Here is a 21,473-nt window from a genome sequence, read left to right as displayed (position 1 = left end):
AAATTAAGTAGCTTTGGATGCTGTAGTTTGCAAAAGGAATGCTTTGCTGGATATTGTAATTCTTGCTCCCACTCAAACACTAGAATCTGTGTGACAGGGTGGACAAAGAGGCATTTAGCTTAATATCATGATGATTTTAAAACTGCATCAACATTCTTTAAAATAAAAATTGAGTTGTGCATGCTGTGGGCTGTCAGTGTTGTGAATGCCTGCAAGCACTGATTACAGGAGGATTTGAAAAGAGCCCACTGCAATCTAGTTTCTTCTCCCCTCCTTTCCAGTCTGGATGAAGGGTCTCAGCCCAAAATGTCAACTGTTTATTCATTTCAACAGATGCTGCCTAACATGCTGAGTTCCTCCAGCATATTACATGCTGCTTTGAAAAGAGCTCTACTTTTGTGGTGTTCTGCAAACCTTTGCAAGTTCATTTTTGTTCTATCAGTCTCCACAGAAACTGCATGGCATGTGCTCCAACTAGTTCAATGACTATTTGGCATATTTAGGTCACTGCTCCGCAGACACAATCTGAAACAGGCAATTTGGTTGTCAGATGGCAAGTGGTACTCCTTTTTCCAATGGGTAATGTTTTAATCAGCATTTAACAAATGGCACCTTTACCATGAGATTAATGATTTTTGGTGATTTATTCCACTATTGCCAGGGTTAGAAGCTAAGAAAATCATTTTACTCAGTTCTGTACCCATATACAAAATCCAGATTAGTGCCTTTCCAATCCAATAAAAATTTGCTCAATCTCAATTTGCAATAATTAGTTCAATCATTGTTAATGATTGGCTTATGTAGTTCACTAATCATTCCTTCAGTTGCTCTACTGTCCTACACCCAGCAAGTTAATTCCTTAAGGACTCCTCTGTAGGAACTCGCCCCTCCAACGTTCTCAATTTTACTTGCATTTATGAATGCCCCACCCAACTCCCTTCAGTTTGCACAAGGTAAAATTGTTCCCAATTCAACTGAATTGCTGACTTGTGTTTCATCTAATGCCAATACATATAATTTTATTTCCACCCATAGTTCTAGCTCCTTAACCCCGCATTTGAGATTATTCTCCCTCCAAATTTCCTTTCATCTTGGAAGTTCACATTCTCCACTCGTCTCTCAATACCCCTTGCAAATTTCATATTTCCAAATTTCTACACTGTGACAGCTCTACTTCCCTGGTTTGATTTATAGATATGGGCCTGGCCACAAATAGATTAGGAAATCATCTACTTGCGGTTGACTGACTGCAGCACTGGAAACAGACCGATCACCTCTTGAGAGATTGTTTTGTTGCTGTTCCTGTACACAGGGGCCCTCAAACCTCACTGCACCAATGTTCAAATAATAAAAATATAAAAGCAGCAATGTGATTTAGAACAGTTAAAGGAGAAACCCAATGATTCCATCATCCAAGTCTTAATCACCTTGCAAATGACAAGTGTCTACGTGCAAGGCAGTGTAGAATGTGTAATTTTGGCAAATTCATTCTACATATTGAAACTAGGCTTAAAGAAAAAGAAACATCAACAGATGGGCTGCTAAAGTTTATTACAAGATGTTAAACAAGTCATTAATCCACAAAAATCTTGATTATATTTTGATTACAAGTTTAAACTAAAGCAGCTTTTAAAATTTAGTTAGGAACACCTAAAATTCCTAGCGTTTTCTTCAGGAAGTCAGTCATTAAGATGAAGTTTTGCTGGGCTCACTGGCATGCCTCTTCCTCACCATTTCTTGAGGCAGGATGCAGTTTATCTTCCCACTGAAAAAGAAAATTGTACCATTGATGCAGACTCATATACAAATAACCACCATCAAATTTGATAGTAATACACTCAAGTTGACATTTGGGCTTCACACCATCAGTTACTCCAATTATATATCCAGATTAAAGCCATTGTTTTCTGTCACAAACTATCTAAAATCCATCCCTCACTGTTGCCAACCTTTGGTATATGGCCAGAGGAAATTGGGATTACACATCCATGCCACCAGTGCATCTGAAAATTAATACCAGCCAACTTCCAACCAGATTATTAAATGGATGTCCAGTCAAGATCTAATCTTACTACTGTAGTACAGTCAAGGATCAATTTAAGTCACTTCTTGCAAGTCCAAAAGCAAAACAGCCTATTAGATGTCCAAATTAAACCACAGTTGGCTCACCCATCACTTTAGCACCTGTCAACTTGCACTGGCAAAGTAAAGCAATACCAACTCCCATCATGGTCTTCCAATACTCCATTTGGAGTCCAATTCAGGTTTCTTGACTATTTGGGAACAAGCTTCCAAAATTAGCACCGAGTACATCACTATTAATGCCAGCTCCTTTCTTCCAACAAGCTCCAAAATATCTCCATGTTCTCACCTCTCTGAGGACTCGGTGAGAGTTGTCATTACTGGATGGTTCTGTGTTTTCCCAAAGAAAAAACTGATCCACCATTGGCCCGATGCAGACTTTGGTAATCCTATAAATACAAAAATTTATTATCAATCAACTTTTTTTTTAAAAAACAGGTCAGATAAACAAATCTTAATAGCCATAAACATGCTTCATCAGACGGCTTCACTTAAAGTCATGCTCGTGAACATCAAGCAAATAGTAAATTCTACAAAACAATTCATGACCTCTGATGATGCAATGCATGGGTTCCCAACCTTTTTAACGTCATAGACTCCAACTATTAACTGAGGGGTCTGTGGACCCCAGGTTGGGAACCCCTGAAATGTATTTCTTACACTTGACCAGTATAAACTTGCCATTAGAAATCTGAGTGAAATAACATCTTACTGGCCTCAATCAATACCACAACTATGCTAAAATGATTAGCATTTAATTCCATATTTCTATGGCACAGATTCAACTTAAAGTCAAGGCAAGATTCATATATTGGTCACATTCTAGGTGCACAAAAGGGACGGGTTACACCTGAACCCGAGCATGACCATTATCCTTGCAGGCAGGTTTACTGAGCTGTTGGAGAGGGTTTAAACTAATTTGGCAGGGTGATGGGAACCAGAGTGATTGGGCTGATGGTTTTTACAAGCAGAGGCAGTGTGCTTTGACACTGTCAGAAGGATAGGCAGATGATAGGGAAAAATTGCAGCTCTGGTTTAAGTAAAATTTAAGCAAAATTGAAGCAAAATCCCTATTACACAGGATAATGTTTATAGATTAGGGTACACAAGCCTATGGAGTTAATTTATAAAAGCAAATCTAGACATTCAAAACAGTATTTTTTTTTATTTATTCACTAATTTATAGAATGCCCAACTTAGTCTCCCAGCTGTAATGAGTTGCAGGTAAAAGGGACAAAAATCAAAAAGGGTGACAGATACACCCTTCCTATCATGTCACCTCTAAGGTGTAAATTTGTATGCACACAGTATACAGAGTAAGGTAGATGATCTTTGTAGCACAGAGACTGGCAGGTATGATGTTGTGGGCAACACTAAGTTGTTGCTGAAATAAGATTATAGTTGTGAGTTTAACATCCAAGAATACAAATGGCACCAAAAGTATAGACAGGTAGGCATAAGGGGTAACATAGCTCCGTGGTTAAAAAAAATGCAATCAAGTCCTTAGAGATGACATGATAGGAAGATGTAGAATCATTGTGGGAAGAGTTAAGAAACCACAAAGGTAAAAAGAACCTGATGGGAGTTATATACAAGCCTCTAAACAGCAGCCAGGATGTGGGCTACAAATTACAACAGGAGATAGAAAAGGCATGTCAAAAGATCAATGTTACAATAGTCATGGCAGATTTCAATATGCAGGAAGATTGGGAAAATCAGGTTGGTGCTAGACCCCAAGAAAAAAAATTTGTAGAATGATTACAAGATAGCTTTTTAGAGCCGTTTGTGGTTGAGACCACTAGGCAAACAGCAATTCTGAATTGGGTGTAAAGTCATGACTCAGATTTGATTAGGAAGCTTACAGTAAAGGAAACTTAGGAAGCAGTGATCATAATGATAGAATTCACCCTGCAGTTTGAGAGAGCGAGGCAAGGTCAGAGGTATCAATATTACAGTGGAGTAGAGTGAATTACAGAAGCACAAGAGGAGCTAGCTGAAGTTGATTCGAAGGATGCACCAGCAAGGATGAGGGCAGAACAGCAATGCCTGGAGTTTTTGGGAGAAATTCGGAAGACAGGATAGATACACCCCGAAGAAGTATTCTAAAGGTAGGATGATGTAACCATGGCTGGCAAGGGATGTCAAAGACAAAAAAAGCAAAAGGGAATGCATAATGGAGTGAAGATTAGTGGGAAGTTAATGGACCAGGAAACTTGAGGGGACAACTCAAGTAGTCTTGGGGGTGAAATATGAAGATTAAGCTAGCCAATAATACCTAATAGGACACCAAAACCTCTTTTCTTCCCCCCCCCCCCCACCCCGATAAACAGTAAAAGAGGCAAGAGCAGATATTAGACCCCTGGAAAATGGCACTAGAGTTGACCATTGAAATGCTGGACAAACTGAATAAGTATTTTGTATCAGTCTTCCCTGTGGAAGACACTAGTAGTATGCCAGACCTCAAGAGTGTCAGGTGGCAGAAGTGAGTAAAGTTGGTATTACGAGGGAGGTGGTGTCTGGGAAACTGAAAGGTCTGACAGTAGACAAGTCACCTGGACCAGATGGACTATATCTCAGGGTCCTGTAGGGGCAGGTAAGAAGTAGCTGACGAGTCTAGAGGCATTAGTAATGATCTTTCAAGGTTCCAGAGGGCTAGGAAATTGCAAATGGCACTCCACTCTTCAAGAACGGGGAGGCAAAGAAAGGAAACTATAGGCCAGCTACCCTGACTTCAATGGTTGGTAACTCTACTGGGTGTTTTTAGTTGTTTTTTTAAAAATAGACCACCCAATAGCAACAGGAACATCAAGGAACAGATAACGACAGATTCTGGAAAGGAGTAACAAAGTAACAATAACAGGGTTGTTATGGTGAGAGATCATAATTCCCCACATATTAATTGGCATTTCCCTAGGATGAGGGGTTTAGAAGGGGTGGAGTTTGTTAGGTGTGTTCATGAAGGCTTCTTGATGCAAAACGTAGATAAACCTACAAGGCTATACTTGATTTGGTATTGGAAAATGAACCTGGTCAGGTGCCAGGTTTCTCAGTGGGAAAGCATTTTGGAGACTTGTGATCACAATTCTATCTCCTTTGGAGGGGGATAGGAACAGACAAGTTAGGGAGATGTTTAATTAGAGTAAGGGGATATATGTGGCTATCAGGCAGGAACTTGGAAGCATAAATTGGAAACAGATGTTCTCAGGGAAATGTATGGAAGAAATGTGGCAAGTGTTCAGGGATATTTGCATGGGGTTCTGCATAAGTATGTTCCATTGAGACAGGGAAAGGATGGTAGGGTTCCGGAACCATAGGGTACAGAAAAAGGCTGTTGTAAATCTAGTCAAGAAGAGTTTATGAAAGGTTCAAAAAAAAACAAAAAAACTAGGTAATGAGAGATCTAGAAGATTACAAGACTAGCAGGAAGGAGCTTAAGGAAATTAGGAGAGCCAGAAGGGGCCATGAGAAGGCCTTGGCAGACAGGATTAAGGAAAACCCCAAGGCATTCTACAAGTATGTGAAGAGCAAGAGGCTAAGACATGAGAGAATAGGACCAATCAAGTGTGACAGTGGAAAAGTGTGTATGGAACTGGAGGAGATGGCAGATGTTCTTAATACTTTGCTTCAGTATTAACTACAGAAAAGGATCTTGGCAATTGTATGGAGACTTGCAGTGGACTGAAAAGCTTGACCATGTAGATATCAAGGAAGAGAATGTGCTGGAACTTTTGGAAAGCATCAAGTTGGATAAATCACCGCGACCAGATTTACCCCAGGCTACTGTGAGAAGCGAGGGAGGAAATTGCTGAGCCTCTGATGATGATCCTTGCATCATCAATGAGGACAGGAGAGGTTCCAGAGGATTGCTGATATTTTTCCCTTATTCAAGAAAGGGAGCAGAGATGGCCCATGAAATTATAGACCAGTGAGTCTTACTTCAGTGGTTGGTAAGTGGATGGAGAAGATCCTGAAAGGCAGGATTATGAACATTTGGAGAGGCATAATATGATTAGGAATAGTCAGCATGGCTTTGTCAAAGGCAGGTCATGCCTTACAAGCCTGACTAGATATTTTGAGGATGTGACTAAACACATTGATGAATGTAGAGCCGTAGACAGATTTCAGCAAGGCATTTGATAAGGTACCCCATGCAAGGCTTATTGAAAAAGTAAGGAGGCATGGGATCCAAGGGGACATTGCTTTGTGGATCCAGAATTGACATAGCCACAAAAGGCAAAAAGTGGTTTTAGACAGGTCATATTCTGCATGGAGATCAGTGACCAGTGGTGTGCCTCAGGGATCTGTCCTAGGACCCCTACTCTTTGTTATTTTTATAAGTGACCTGGATGAGGAAGTGGAGGGATGGGTTAGTAAATTTGCTGATGACACAAGGTTGGGGATGTTGTGGATAGTGCGGAGGGTTGTCAGAGGTTAGAGTGGGATATTGATTGGATGCAAAACTGGGCAGATGAAGTTCAACCCAGATAAGTGTGAGGTGGTTCATTTTGGTAGGTCAACTATGATGGCAGAATATAGCATTAATGGCAAAACTCTTGGCAGTGTTGAGGATCAGAGGGATTGTGGGGTCTGAGTCCACAGGACACTCAAAGTTGATACATTGGTCAACTCTGGTTAAGGCATACGGTGCATGGGTCTTCACCAATTGTGGGATTGAGTTTAAGAGCTGAGAGCTAATGTTACAGCTATATAGGACCCTGGTTAGACCCCATTTGGAGTACTGTGCTCAATTCTGGTCATCTCACTACACGAAGGACATGGAAACCATAGAAAGAGTGCAGAGGAGATTTACAAGGATGTTGCTTTCTCTTCTTAGAGTGATGGGGATGAGAGGTGTACAAGATGATGAGAAGCATTGATCGTGTGAATAGTCAGAGGTTTTTCCCTACGGCTGAAAAGGCTAGCACCAGAGGGCATATTTTTAAGGTGCTTAGAAGTAGGAACAGCGATGTCAGGGGTAAGTTGTTCCCCCCCCCCCCCAAAATAAACGCAGAGGGTGGTGAGTGCATGGAACGGACTGCTGGCAGCAGTGGTGGAGGTGGAAACGAAAGGGTCTTTTAAGAGACTACTGGATGGATACATGGAGCTTAGAAAAATAGAGGGCTATGGGTAAGCCTGGGTAGTTCTAAGGTAAGGCCATGTTCAGCACAGCTTTGTGGGCCAAAGGGCCTGTATTGTGCTGCAGGTTTCTACGTTTCTAAAGATGTTTGAGCCAATTGGTAACGATGTGGTTTCAGGGTATTTGGAGGGACATGACAAAATAAATTGAAGTCAGCATGGCTTCCTTAAGGGAAAATCTTGCCTGACAAACCTGTTGGAATTATTTGAGGAAAAACCAAGCAGGATAGACAAAGGAGAATCAGTGGATACTGTGTATTTGGATTTTCAGAAGGCTTTTGACAAGGTGCTATACATGAGGCTGCTTAACAAGAGAGCCCACAGTATTACAGGAAAGATACCAACATGGATAGAGCATTAGCTGATTGACAGGAGGCAACGAATGGGAATAAAGAGTCTATTCTGGTTGGTTGCTGGTGACTAGTGGGGTTCCACAGTGGTTAGTATTAAGACCACTTCTTTTTACGTATGTCAATTATTTAGTTGATAGAACTGATGGCTTTGTAGCCAGGTTTGCAGATGATATGAAGATAAGTGGAGTCCGCAGGACTATGACAGATTAGCAGAATAGGCTAAGGAGCTGCTGATGGAATAGTGTTGGGAAGTGCATGGTTCACAAATTGCTGAAAGCTGGTACAAATTTCCATTGTTCAAATTAAAATTCACATTGCAATCCCTACTGATAAAAATTTCAGTAGACAAAATTTGGTAAGAAGCATCTTGGAAGACTGGCCGAGTTAGAAACAATCAAAGAGTAATACAACATGTTTACAGGCCCTTTGGACAACATGTCAGTATTAAGCAGTGCCAGTCCCAACATTTTGTGCTCAGCCCAAATCCCTCTACACTTCACCCCTGCCTGTACTTAGAGGTACTTAAATGATTGATTGTACCTGCCTCAACCACTTCCAGTAACCTTTTCCATATATTCACCAATCTCTGCATAAAATGGTTGCCCAACCACCTCACCCCAGCTTTGGACTCACTACTATGGAGAAAAACTCCTACCATCCACCTTATCACAATTATAAATATTTCTGTAAGGTCACCCCAGTTTATATTAAAGAATATAGGCCTAGCCTAGGCTCTCCCAGTAACTTAGGCCCCCTTGCCTGGCAACATCCTGAAAATTTTTGTCCTCTTTCCAGTTTAACCAGATCCTTCCTGGAACAGGTGACTAAAACTATACACAGCATTCCAAATGTGGCCTCAATGACATTCAACTGCAACATAATGCCAACTCCTGTACTGAAAGCTCTGACTGATGAAGACCAACATGCTAAATGACTTATACCAACTTGTCTACCTGTGATGCCACTTACAATGATCATGCACTAGTACTCCTAAAAACCATTTCATGACACTCCCCAATATCCTACTATTCACAGTACATGTCCCACACTGGCTTGACTTTTCAACATGCATCACCTCACACTTGAATATTGAAATCTATTTGTCACTCCTTTATCCACCTCCCTAGTTGATCTATAATAATCTTTACTTTCAATACCACCCAATTCCCAGTTTAACTCCTAGCTGAACAGCAGACACAGATGGGCAACTCCCACATTACAGCATTTCAAGTAATGAGAATTCAGTTGAATTCATAAATCACTATCAAAAATCTGAGATACAGAATAAGTTAATTGTTCCTAGAATGAGAGAATTTTATTATCTAGAGTAAGCATTTCTTGACACATACCAATGTGGCTTCAAATCACAGCAAATCAGAATCATGATTTTTTTAAAAATTATCATAGCAGCTCCCCTAGCCAACAACTTTAATTAGATCTGTTTGAAACAAAACAAGAAATCAAGCATACTGCTCAGCTCAGTGTTACTACTTCTTAACGTATTATGCAAAATGATTAGCTAAAAATCCTCTTACCTGGGTGGTGTGGAATCACTTCCCCAATGTGCTCAGAGCTGCCACAGGAACTATTACTGGAAGCTGAACCAAGGCGCCCTGAAATTGGGGAGATTCGTTCTTTAAGTCAAGTAATTCTCATGCATTATCTTTCCCCCAAACACCTGGAACTTCAATCTCAAATATGTCCAATAGATTTATGAAAAACAAAATTCACACTTTCCTTGCAAACAAAGCTGCTTGAAGCTCTGAAAGACTCAACAGCACCTTCCTCAGGGTACACTGCGTACAAAGTGCTCAAACCTTACTTTGGGGTTCCAGGTGATATTGGCACAACTTGGCTAAAATCAGTTATTAAAGTTGTGAGAGCAAGTTCAAACAAAACCAGTTGAATTACACTACACCCAACATCTTGCTCTACTGAATTCAGTTAGTCTAGCAACCTTGCAATGTCCTGAGTTAAGTGACCAGATGCATTTAGTATGTCAACTTGAAGGGAGACAACTAAAACATTGAATAGGCAATTTTCACTAAAAGGAAATCAACATTAAAAAGTATAACAAATCACTTTATTCCTCCATCAACCCCCCCCCCATGGGAAAGAATTAAACAATGGAAAAAGCTAAAAACTGTTGACAGCATTAATTAACTAGGTGATTCAAAGGTTAAAATTCTTTTGCCACCTGTGCTTATTCTTCCTAAAAAGGAGGAAATAAACAAGGACACTCATCCCATGTGACCATAAAAACCCAACTGCCACAGGGAGAAAAGAAAGCTGGTAACTGAATACCTGCATCATAAGGTTGCCCACCATCGTTCACGTTTTCACTAAACCAGTAAGGATGAATTAATTTGAAAAGAAAGGTCTGACATTTAATGCAAGTTAGTTCTCCCTGTTGGAAAGTCAACTATAAGTAGCCAAAACAGTCAATTTATAATCCATTACTCCTTTTTCCTCCACTTATTGTAGAAAGTGCTCTTTGCCACTGGAAAAAAATGACTTACTCCTGTAATAATCATGGGTTGCTGCAAGTGATCCAGTCGATGGAATGGATGCCATTAGGACTTTCCAATTAAGTTTCCAGATGGTAACCTTGAAACAGCAGCAGGAACAGCATTTAAATTAACAATTTTAAATCAAACTTGATTACTTCTATAAAAATAATGTCGCTTCTACTTTACTGGTCAGAATCAGTCTCCATCAGTATCAATAAAAAGCATAAATACTACACAATCTTCAATTGTTGCACAAAGCACTAATCAAGTCAAAAGAAAAAATTATCTCAAGGATAACACTTAAATAAAGCACTTTATATTCCAGTTGGGTAGCTTCCAGAACAACGAATGACAGACACACTTAGAATCTCAGCCCAAAATTCAGCTTCTGTTTTTGCCTCCACAGATGCTAATTGACTCCCCTGAGTTCTGTCGAGATTACAGCATCGGCAGTCTGTTTTGGTTTAAACCTGAAATCTAAAGACTGATTAAGCAGTTAAGCCTACAAAGATAGAAAAATATCCAAAGTAAAAGAATTGTCAACATCACAGTAAGAGACGTTTGCAGATTAAACTGAGGCAAGTCTAAAATAAACAAGGAGCTGGAAACTTGTTTTTAAACTGGGATATATTTAGACTGTTTACTCAGACTAGGTAATATCTGAACAGTTGGCGTACAGTAACAGGCCTGTTTAACAGCACAACTGAAACAAAATTCTAAATTTTCGATGATCAAAATCTAAATTATCTAAATTGTTCAGTAATTCAGGAGGTAATTCGCCAAATTTAGTAATTTACAAACTACAAGGGGAAAACTGACAATAGAGATTCAGTGATAACACTCGAAGATCCCCAAACTCAAAATAAGTTTGTCGATACTGCAGTGTGTCAAGTCAGAATTTAAAGTATACCTTCGATTAGTTACGACATTCAACAAGTTAAACAAACTCTACTAATCTACAAACTATAAACAGTAACAGTGCAAATAACATTTTACAAAGACTGTCAGGCAACATTTAGAAATTCATAATTACTTGCGTACTGTTCTTAAATTTCTGCTATTTTACATGCAAGCTGCCAATAACAAGTTGCTTTGAAATCATCAATTTCCCCAAACTTTACAGACAATTTTAACAAAATGCTTTGTTAAATAAAACAATTGCTCTACAAAGCTGCTTGCGGTTCAGATCAGGTCCAGTTAACAGCCGGGGGAAGGCTGAGTAGGCTTAAAAGTTGCTGATGCGATTTGCGAGGGGAAGGACGTGAATAACGTAGTGAAAGACTGGTAACTACACTAAAGCCGCGCCCGAAGTCGCCTGAGCCCAAGAGGAGGCGAAGATCTACTTCAGGGGAGAGACAACAGTGCTCTCCCAGCACTGCAGGCCGGAGTCCGCCCGAGCCCGGCACCACGGATAAAACCCTCTATCACCCGGGAATCCAACCCCTCTTCCCAGGGGCGAGCCGCGGACCAACTGAGGGACAGCCCGGAGGGCCTGCTCTCGGCACCGCCGCATCCCCGCGACCCCCAGTTACCTTAGATGCGACCCACACCAAGCAGGAATCCGGGAGCTTTAACTGAAGAAGGCAAACGCTAGGCTATAGGGCCCATTTGAAACAGTTAGCGGCACGAAGCGATTCAACGGTCACAAGCTTTCTCTCTTTTCTAGGCGAACAGCTGCGCGCCACTCCCTTTTATAGCCACAGACTGCGCTGGGCGGCCATGTCAATCATCACGGGCACCGGCCCCTTTTATTTCCCTCCACCAATTAGCAGCGAATATTCTGTTACCGGGGTTGATACGCACCCGGATGATGTAATTTCTCCGAGAACCTTCGAGGGCGGCAGTGTAGACGCTGTACACCAGCTTCCCTGGTGGTCTAGTGGTTAGGATTCGGCGCTCTCACCGCCGCGGCCCGGGTTCGATTCCCGGTCAGGGAACAGCGAACATTTTTATGTTATATATATTGACACGGGGGAAAAAAAAGAATTTGAAGCGAAAATATAACGGAAGGAGCAACATCTTCTTTATCTGAACCAGAAGAGATTCCGCAAATACTAGAAATCTAATCTACAAAATGCTGAAGGAACTCAGATTAAAGAGGGGTCCTAGACCTGGGGCCGAACGTCGACGGTTCATTCCTCTCCATAGATGCTGCCTGAACTGCATTTTCTCCAGTATTTTGTGTGTGTATTGGGTTAATGTTCTTTATTTATTTGGTTGTTATTAAATGTAACTTGAAAATCTGTTCAGCGTATCTGTACATAAATATGTATAGTTGTTGGGGGGAGGGAGGGAAAAAAAGCAACTTCCCTGACCGGGAATCGAACCCGGGCCGCGGCGGTGAGAGCGCCGAATCCTAACCACTAGACCACCAGGGAACTCTGCAATTGCTATTTGCAATGTTCATCTTCTGGTGATGATTTAAAGATATTGATTATTTTCATTGATTTTTTTTAGTAAAATGAATACCCTCTAAACCTAAAGTACACTGCAGATGCTGTGATCAAATCAACACGTACAAACGTCCTGACGAAGGGTCTCGGCCCGAAACGTTGACTGCTCGTTTCCACGGTTGCTGCCCGACCTGCTGAGTTCCTCCAGCTTGTTTGTGCCCTCTAAACTTGTTTCACTACTCAGGACAATCATGATCTTCCAACTTAATATCTTTTGTTGGCTTATGTTTCGAAATCCACCAGTGCCTTGGATATGAATTGTGCTGAAGTATAGGATTGGTTCAAGCGTAACTTTCTGTAAGAAGTTGGATAAGTAGCTACACGTATGCAAAACAAATTAGACATCACACGTTCGAGGTGTATTTACACACCATTTTGAATCTCTGGATTATTATCTGGCTCACTAATTGCCATAGTATGCTAGCATATCGTTTCAACTAGGATTGTTTATAGTGGTATTGTTTATAGTATAATGCTAATAAGGAGTAAGAAAAAGTAATATTGTCTTCAGGAAAGAGTGATGATGATACAGTTGAATTTTGGATAAAGATCGAAAATAATTTTTAATTTGAAAAAGGGGGAGTAAATGAGAGTTCTTTATTTATATAAACTGAGAATCTATTTTATGTGACAACAAATGAGCTAAGATTTGAAAAAAGACTTTATTAAACAGGTAAATCTCAGCCCGGTCATGTTAAATGCAACATTCAGCCAACGGAAAGGAAAGAAGTTGGTACGCAGCTTGTACGCAACAACTAGAAAGAGCATACAGGAAATCTTTCAAAAAATAGTGAACAACAGGTCTAAAGTGAATGAAATTAGGATTAAAAAAATAAAATGGATAAGTCAATGAGGTGAAATAGTAATGAACCCCAAGACCAGAAGACCCTTATATCCAAAGGTTTTAAAGGAACTAGTTGCTGAGGTAGTGGAATCAATGTGTTTTATTATAAAACTCGACAGATTATAGAATGCTTGAAAGATAGCAGATGCAACCTCACTATTTAAAAAAGGAAGAGAAATACAGGTACTGACCAACCAGTTAGCCCTATATCACTAGATGGACATAAGTACATTACTAAGGAAGTGGTAGCAGGAAATTTGGAAAATAATCATAGCATTGAGTAGAGTTAGCATGGACTTATGAAAGGGAAATCATGCTTGACAAATTTGTTGGAGTTTTTTGAGATTGCAGTTATCAGAATAGATAAAGGGCATATTTGAACTTCCAGAAGGCCTTTGATTAAGTACCACATGGACAATTTAGCCCATCGAGTTTACTCCATCATTTCATCAGGGCTGTTCCATTTCCCTCTCAGCTCCAGTCTCCTGCTTTCTCCTGTAACCCTTCATGCCCTGACTAATCAAGAACTTTTCAATCTGTGCCTTAAATATACCCAGCGACTTGACCTCCACAGCCACCTGTGGCAACAAATTCCACAGATTCGCCACTCTTTGACTAAAGAAATTCCTCCTCATCGCTGTTCAAAATGGATGTCCCTCTATTCTGAGACTGTGCTCCTGGTCCTAGACTACCCCACCACAGAAAACATCCACTCTATCGAGGCTTTCACATTCCATGTTTCAATGAGATCCTCCTGAGTTCCAGTGAGCACAGGCCCAGAGTCATCATTCAGTCCTCATATGGTAACCCATTCATTCCTGGAATCATTCACGTGAACATCCTCTGAACCCTCCCTAATGTCAGCATAGCCATTCTTAACTAAGGGGCCCAAAACTGCTCACAATGCTCCAAGTGAGGCCTTATAAAGCCTCAACGTTACATCTTTGTTTTTATATTCTAGTCCTCTGGTCCTCTATAAATGAACACTAACATTGCATTTGCCTTCCTCACCACCCACTCAACCTGCAAACTACCCTTCAGGGAATACTGCACAGGGACTCACAAGTACGTAACTTTGCACATCAGATTTTAGAATTTTCTCTCCATTTGTGAACTGTTGCTGTAATCCCTCTAATCTAAAAGAAATGGTCCCAACACAGACCCCTGTGGAACACCACTAGCCACCAGCAGCCATCCAGAAAAGACTCCCTTTATTCCTACTCTTTACCTCCTGCCAATCAGCCAATGCTCTATCCATGCTAGTACCTTTCTTGGGCTCTTATCTTTTTAGGCAGCCTTATATACAACACTTTGTCAAAGGCCTTCTGAAAATCCAAGTACATAACATCCACCTATTCACCTTTGTCTGTCCTACTCAAAGAATTCCAACAGATTTGTCAGGCAAGATTTTCCCTTAAGGAAACCATGCTGACTCTGACCTATTTTATCATGTGCCTCCAAGTAACCTGAAACCGCATCCTTAAGAATCAACTCCAATTTCTTCCCAACCACTGATGTCAGACTAATTGGGCTATAATTTCCTTTTTTCAACCTCTCTCCCTTAGAGAGACATTTGCAATTTTTTAGTCCTCAGGAAGCATACCAGAATTTATTGATTCCAGAAAGATGCCCCCAGAATCCCTTCAAACACCTCTTTCAGAACCCTGGAGTGTACACCATCTGGTCCAGGTGATTTATCTACCTTCAGTTTCCCAAACACCTTCTACGCTAGTACTGACAACTTCACTCACTTCTGCCCCCTAACACATTCGAACTTCCAACATAATTCCTTATGTCTTCCACAGTAAAGATTGATGATAAAATACTTATTCACTTTCTCCGCCATTTCCTTGTTCCCCATTACTACTTCCCCAACATCATTTTCAGTGGTCTGATATCTACTCTTGCTTCACTTTTACTCTATATCTCAAAAGAATCTTTTGGTATCCTGTTTAATATTATTGGCCAGCTTACCTTTGTATTCCATCTTTATAACTTTTTCAGTTGCCTTCTGTTTTTAAAACTTCTGTATCCTCAAACTTCCTACTAATTTTTGCTATATTATATGCCCTCACTTTTACTTTTATTTTGTCTTTGACTTCCCTTGCCAGTCATAGTTGCATCATCCTGCCTTTAGAAATACTCCTTCTTTGGGATGGATGTATCCTGTGCCTTCCAAATTGCTCCCAGGAACTTCAGGCATTGCTGCACTGCCATCATCCCTGCTAGTGTCCCCTTCCAATCAACTATGAGAGATCCTCTCTCATACCTCTGTAATTCTCTTTATTCCACTGTAATACTGATGCATCTGACTGTAGATTCTCCCTCTCAGATTGCAGGGTGAATGCTATAATATTATGATCACTGTCCTAAGGGTTCCTTTACCTTAAGTTCTCTAATCATTACACACCAGCCAATCTAGAACAGCTATACTATAGTGGGCTCAACCAGGATGACACAAGATGACTCTTTCAGTTGGGAAGTGGACTCAGTGCTTTTGTGACTGAAAGTGGGATAGTCTGGAATTAGCATGCAGACAGCCCATGTTTTCACTGAATGACTTGATCAAGGGGATAAATATCCTACTCCTTTTTCTCTGTTCCACAATGTTTAGAAAGATTTAAACTGAAGACATTTATTTTGTTAACCTGTAGACATGCAGCAGCCATCATCTAGGATCCCCACCACCCAGGCTGTACTGTTGCTCTCGCTGCTACCATTGAGGAGATACAGCAGCAAACCACCAAGTTCAAGAACAGTTACCATCAGGCTCCTGAACCATCACTGACCTCAACACTGAACTTGCATAAAAGAATGCAGACATGGTCAAGAGATTCCGTTGTTGCTCAGGCCAAATATCAGAATGGGGATGAAGTGGGGTCTATATGACTTTGACTGTAGAATGATTGTTGGTGCCAGAAGGGGCGGTTTGATTATCTGAGGAAATGCTGATCTCTTCGGATTTTTATGGTCAGCAGTCTCTAACGTTCACAGAGAATGGCGTGAAAAACAAAAAAGAATCCAGTGAGCAGCATATCTGTCGACAAAAAAGCCTTGTTATTGAGAGAAATCAGAGGAGAATGCCCAAACTGGTTTAAGATGACAGGTAGGCAACAGTAACCACACGTTACAACAGTGGTGTGCAGAGTATCTCTGAATGCACAACACATTGAATTTTGAAGTGGATGATCTACAACAGCAGAAGACCACGAACATACACTCAGTGACCACTTTATTAGGTACATGGGATTCCTAATAAAGTGGCCACTGAGTGCATGTACTTACAGTAGATAATAAATTTACTTTGAACTTTGTTGTCTAAAACAGCCTATTAAAACAGTGCACAAAGGGATTAATGCAAATACATTTGACCATGCCGCATTGATCTAATTTAACCCTCTTGGTTCAGAAATACCATTGGAGATAAGAATGACTCTAATAATAGGCTATTCCTCTTCTTTCTATTGTAACAAACTGGTAATCAATTTAAAATAAAGTTAATGGTTATGCTAAAATTCCACAGAGCACAATGCAGATATATTAAGCACTCATCTACTAATATAATCATCAGTACTTTTTAGCTTAATAATGAACAATTTTTATTACTACTTGCTTAGTTAGGAAGCTAAGTGGATTATTTTCTATTACAGATCCCACACAATGTTAATCTCCAGGTGATATAAAGACATCATTGTCAGAAAGGATATTTTAAAGCCACTCCCTTTGAGGGCATTCAGCAGCAGCTCATTGAAACAATGGGTTACAAGAGTTTATTAACCAACTGTGTACACATAGTGCAATTCAACCTAACCAGTATTTGAACTTAGATTGCATGATCCACCAGAATCATATTAATTTTTTTTAAAAAAAACAAAGGTTGGAATATATAGAAAGCCATTGGGTAAAAGATTAGACTCGCTCACATTGAGAATGATCATTACCTGGCTCTTCTACAGCATAAGTGTCACCTGGCATATAGCCACCCATGTCTGAATGCTGCCTAGGTCATGCTGCACTCTAGCACAGACTGCTTCATGGGATGAGAGGATGCAGACATAATTGAAGAGTGTGCAATCATTATTGAGCGCTGTCCTTCAGAATTTATGTTGGAAGATCATTAATGAACCAGCTGGAGGTAGTTGAGCTGGGAAGCTGCCCCGAGGAACTCCTGTAATGAAGAACTGGGGCAGGGACGGTGGATTGCCATTATACTCTTTTTTTGCAAGGTACTACTCCAGCCATTTTGTTTTCCCATTGATGGCCCCTGACTTTAGATTTATCAGTGATCCTCAAAGCCACACTCTGTCAAATGCTGCCTTGCCACCAAGAGTAGTGACTCCTGCTCACCTCTGGAATTCAGCTCTTTGGTTCATCTATTATGACATCTTAATCACAACAGGCCAATTATATAATGAATAAAGTCCATTCAACCTCCTCCCCACCCCCCACTCCTTGTGACTGATCTTAGTGCCACTCTCCACTCTAACTTTGATTCACCTGTTTCACAACATCCCAAAATCCACTCTTACCTCATGAGTATCTTACTGAATGGTCAAACACCTATTTTGATGCATCAGCTGGGGAGGGGGTGGGGGGGAGGGAAGAGACATTATCTCTGCATCTATTTTGTCAATACCTGCAAGAATTTTGTATGTGACAGTGAACTGACCTCTCATTCATGTTAATTTTAAAGAGTTTTGGCTCAGCTTGCTTAACTCCTACCTTCAGCATTTAATATAGCAGGCATTGTAGACAGTGTAAAAGGTTATCAATAATTACAGTGGCTTTTTGATCAGCCTGGTAAGTACAATGAGGAATGGCAAATTAAGTTTAATTCAGATAAGAACATTGAGCTGAATTTTGGGAAGACAAATGAAAGTAGCGCTTTCACAGTGAACAGTACAGCCCTTAAGAATTTTGTAGAACAGAGGGACTTAGGACTACATGAAAGTGGTGACACAGGGACACAGATGTGAAGAAGGCTTTTGATACAGTTGCTTTCATCAGTCAGAACACTGAGTTCAGAAGCTGGAAAATTATATTACAGTTCTACAAGATGTTGGCGAGGCCACACTTGGAGTACTTTGTTCAGTTTTGGTCATCCTGTTATAGAAAAGATGTCATTAAGCTGGAAAAAGTGCAGAAGGGATTTACAAGAGTATTGGGCACAGTTTTAAGGTGAGGGAGGAAAGATTTCCTTTCTCACTGCCATCACAGAGATCATCCTCATATCAACCAGTACTGTCTAGTTTGATGCAGCATCCTCATACAATGCACAAAAGCTAGAGCAAACTGTCAGGTCAGCAGAGAAGACCATTGTTAGCTGTCTATCATCACTGCAGGACTTGCATGTATCCAGGACAAAGAACTAGCAAGAAAGATCACGGTGGACACTACCCACTCAGCAAACTGCCTTTTCCAAAACAACACATACAACAACCTGGAGAAACTCAGCAGGTCGGGCAGCATCGGTGAAAGTGAACAGTCAACGTTTCGGGCCGAGACCCTTTGTCAGGACTGAAGAGGGAGGGGGAAGGGGCCCTATAAAGAAGGTGGGGGGAGGGTGTGAAGGAGAAGGCTGGTAGGTGCCAGGTGAAAAACCAGTAAGGGGAAAGATCAAGGGGTGGCTGAGCGGAAGCAGGGAGGGAGTGGGCAGGAAAGGTGAAGAAGGAATGTAAAGAGGAAGTGGAAGGTAGTAGAAGGCGGCAGAATCATATGAGAGGTGATAGGAAGCTGGAAGAAGAGGCAGATTGAAACTGGGGTGGGGGAAGGAAGATGGAGGGAATTACTGGAAGTTGGGGAATTCGATGTTCATGCTAAGGGGCTGCATACTACCCAGCCAGTATAAGAGGTGTTGCTCCTCCAACCTGAGTTTGGCTTCACCATGTCCACAGAGGAGGCCATGTATGGACATATCCAAGTGGAAATGTGAAGCAGAGTTGAACTGGGTGGCAAACAGGAGATCCTGTCTGTTGTGGCGGATGGAGTGGAGGTGCTCGACAAAGCGGTTCCCCAATGTGCATTGGGTCTTGCCAATGTAGAGGAGGCCACACCAGGAGCTCCGGATGCAATAGATCACCCCAACAGACTCACAAGTGAAGTGTTGCCTCACTTGGAAGGACTGTTTGGGGCGCTGAATGGTAGTTAGAGAGGAAGTGTAGGGACAGGTGTAGCACTTACGCTTGCAGGGTTATGTACCAGGTGGGAGATCTATGGGGAGGGATGTGTGGACCAGGCAGTTGCGGAGGGAACGATCCAGCACCTGCAGTGTGCTTTGTGTGTGGCTTTTCCAAAAGTTCCTTTCTGGAAAGTGCTATAGGGCTATTAAAACACAAACTTCGTGGCATCTTAACAGTTTCCTTTAACAGACAGTTAACCTAATCAACCATTCTAGTTAGCCCACCACATCCCCCCCCCATTGCCTTAGTCAATGGATAACATCGTAAAGTTTAAGCCATTTTTCATACTGTTTACATTGTAAATACATTGTTGTAATTATGCATTTTATTCCATATCCATACTTTAATCTCATTTTTTATAAGTTTCTATTCTTCATAATTGCTGAATGTTGTTTTTTGCTGCATGTCCCACCATTACACCACAGCAAGTTGAACTTCCGATAATTGCCCATCCTCCTCTCCTTCACATTCCCCATTCTTGTTTCCTCTCACAGCTTCTCTCCTTCTCTCATCACCTCCCTCTGGTGCTCCTCCGCCTTCCCTTTCGTCCATGGTCTTCTGTCCCCCTTCTCCAGCCCTTTACCTCTTCCACCAATCCACTTCCCAGCTCTTTACTTCACCCCCTCCCCCTCCCCATTCCACCCATCACCTGCCACCTTGTACTTCCTCCCCTCCCCCAACCTTCTTCCCCCTTCCTTTCCAGTCCTGATGAAGGGTCTCGGCCCGAAATGTCTACTGTTTATTCCCCTCTGTAGATGCTGCCTGACCTGCTGAGTTCCTCCAGTACATTGTGTATATTGCTATAGCAAGTTGATCCTTGATTTAATAGAGTCTGAACTCTCTTTCACACAAGGTATGGTACATACTCTATTTGAATTGATTAAGGCAGGTACAGTAACAACTCTTAAATGACATTCAGTCAGGTACGTGGAGAGGAAAGGGTTTGAGGAATATGAGTCAACTGCAGTCAAATGGGTCAACTTATATGGCCTGCCAGTCGGCATTGGTGAGTTGTATCAAAGGGCCTGTTTCCTTGCTGTAGGTCTCTGTGACTCTCCAAATGGAACAAAGCAGCCCATTGCAGGAATCAAACTTGTGAACAGTTGCTGCAGTCCTTCTAATCCAAATATCTCCTTCCTGAAGAAAGATGATCAGACTTGTACACAACACTCCAAGTGAAACCTCATCTGGGCCATGTATAATTACGTTATTTTATTATTTTTTCAGAGATACAGCACAGAACAGGCCCTTCCAGCCCAACTAGCTACACCACCCAGCAAACCACTTATTTAACACTAGCCTAATCACAGGATAATTTACAATGACCAATTACTAACTGGCACATCTTTGGACTGTGGGAGGAAACCAGAACACCTGAAGGAATCCCACGTGGTTCATGGAGGAAAAGCACAAACTCCTTACAGTCGGCAAACTCTGGTACACCATGAGCTGTAATTGCACTGTGCTAACCACTATACTGCTGTGGCATGGATATCTTTACTCTTGAAATCAAATCCTCTTGTAATTAGGGGTAATATATCATTTTCCTTCCTAATTGCTTGCTGCATTTGCAAGGTAATTCCTAGTGATTCACACACACGGACAGGTAAATCTTTCTGAAATAACATCCTCCATGGTTCAGCCTTACGTCTCCATCTGTCAGCCTCCTGCCATTTAAAAAAACTCAATTTTCCTATTATTTATGTGCATACAGTACATAAAATCTTCTGTGACTATGCTGGAGGCATCAGATGGATTAACATGCCCTCAAAGGAATTCTTTCAAACTTATTAAAGAAAATATCACAATGAAATTCAACATTAATCACACTGATTAAGACACAAAATGTGAAAAATTATTTTTATAACCAGAGATATACTGGCATGGAAAAATTTCACAAGCATTTAAAGGCAAAT

The 21,473-nt window shown here is 41.1% G+C and overlaps 1 protein-coding gene and 2 non-coding genes across 3 annotated transcripts; 1 reads left to right on the top strand and 2 right to left on the bottom strand.

The window, feature by feature from the left end:
- Window positions 1–1,534: 1,534 nt before the first annotated feature.
- Window positions 1,535–11,772, bottom strand: ppdpfb (pancreatic progenitor cell differentiation and proliferation factor b). The gene is made up of 5 exons (XM_059980648.1): window positions 11,614–11,772; window positions 10,091–10,178; window positions 9,107–9,184; window positions 2,372–2,471; window positions 1,535–1,765 (listed from the first exon to the last, which is right to left on the bottom strand). The coding sequence occupies exons 2-5, from the start codon at window positions 10,143–10,145 to the stop codon at window positions 1,687–1,689; spliced, it is 312 nt and encodes a 103-aa protein (XP_059836631.1). The 5' UTR covers window positions 10,146–10,178; window positions 11,614–11,772; the 3' UTR covers window positions 1,535–1,686.
- Window positions 11,773–11,946: 174 nt separating this feature from the next.
- On the top strand, window positions 11,947–12,018 carry trnae-cuc (transfer RNA glutamic acid (anticodon CUC)). Its single transcript has one exon. It is a non-coding gene; the product is annotated as a tRNA-Glu (tRNA).
- Window positions 12,019–12,387: 369 nt separating this feature from the next.
- trnae-cuc (transfer RNA glutamic acid (anticodon CUC)) lies at window positions 12,388–12,459 on the bottom strand. The gene has a single exon. It is a non-coding gene; the product is annotated as a tRNA-Glu (tRNA).
- Between the last annotated feature and the right edge of the window lie 9,014 nt (window positions 12,460–21,473).

This window comes from Hypanus sabinus, chromosome 9, assembly GCF_030144855.1.
Source record: "Hypanus sabinus isolate sHypSab1 chromosome 9, sHypSab1.hap1, whole genome shotgun sequence".
NCBI classification, from domain to species: domain Eukaryota; kingdom Metazoa; phylum Chordata; class Chondrichthyes; order Myliobatiformes; family Dasyatidae; genus Hypanus; species Hypanus sabinus.
The sequence above is the reverse complement of the archived record's forward strand: the minus strand, read 5'-3'. Positions and strand labels throughout refer to the sequence as shown.

Excerpts from the sequence above, each read along its gene's own strand:
- ppdpfb (XM_059980648.1), bottom strand. The coding sequence starts at position 10,145 with ATGGCATCCATTCCATCGACTGGATCACTTGCAGCAACCCATGATTAT. Across the intron at positions 9,185-10,090 it reads AACCCATGATTATTACAGGA|GGCGCCTTGGTTCAGCTTCC; the intron begins GTAAGTCATTTT and ends CCCCAATTTCAG. Across the intron at positions 1,766-2,371 it reads CTCACCGAGTCCTCAGAGAG|TGGGAAGATAAACTGCATCC; the intron begins GTGAGAACATGG and ends TTTCTTTTTCAG.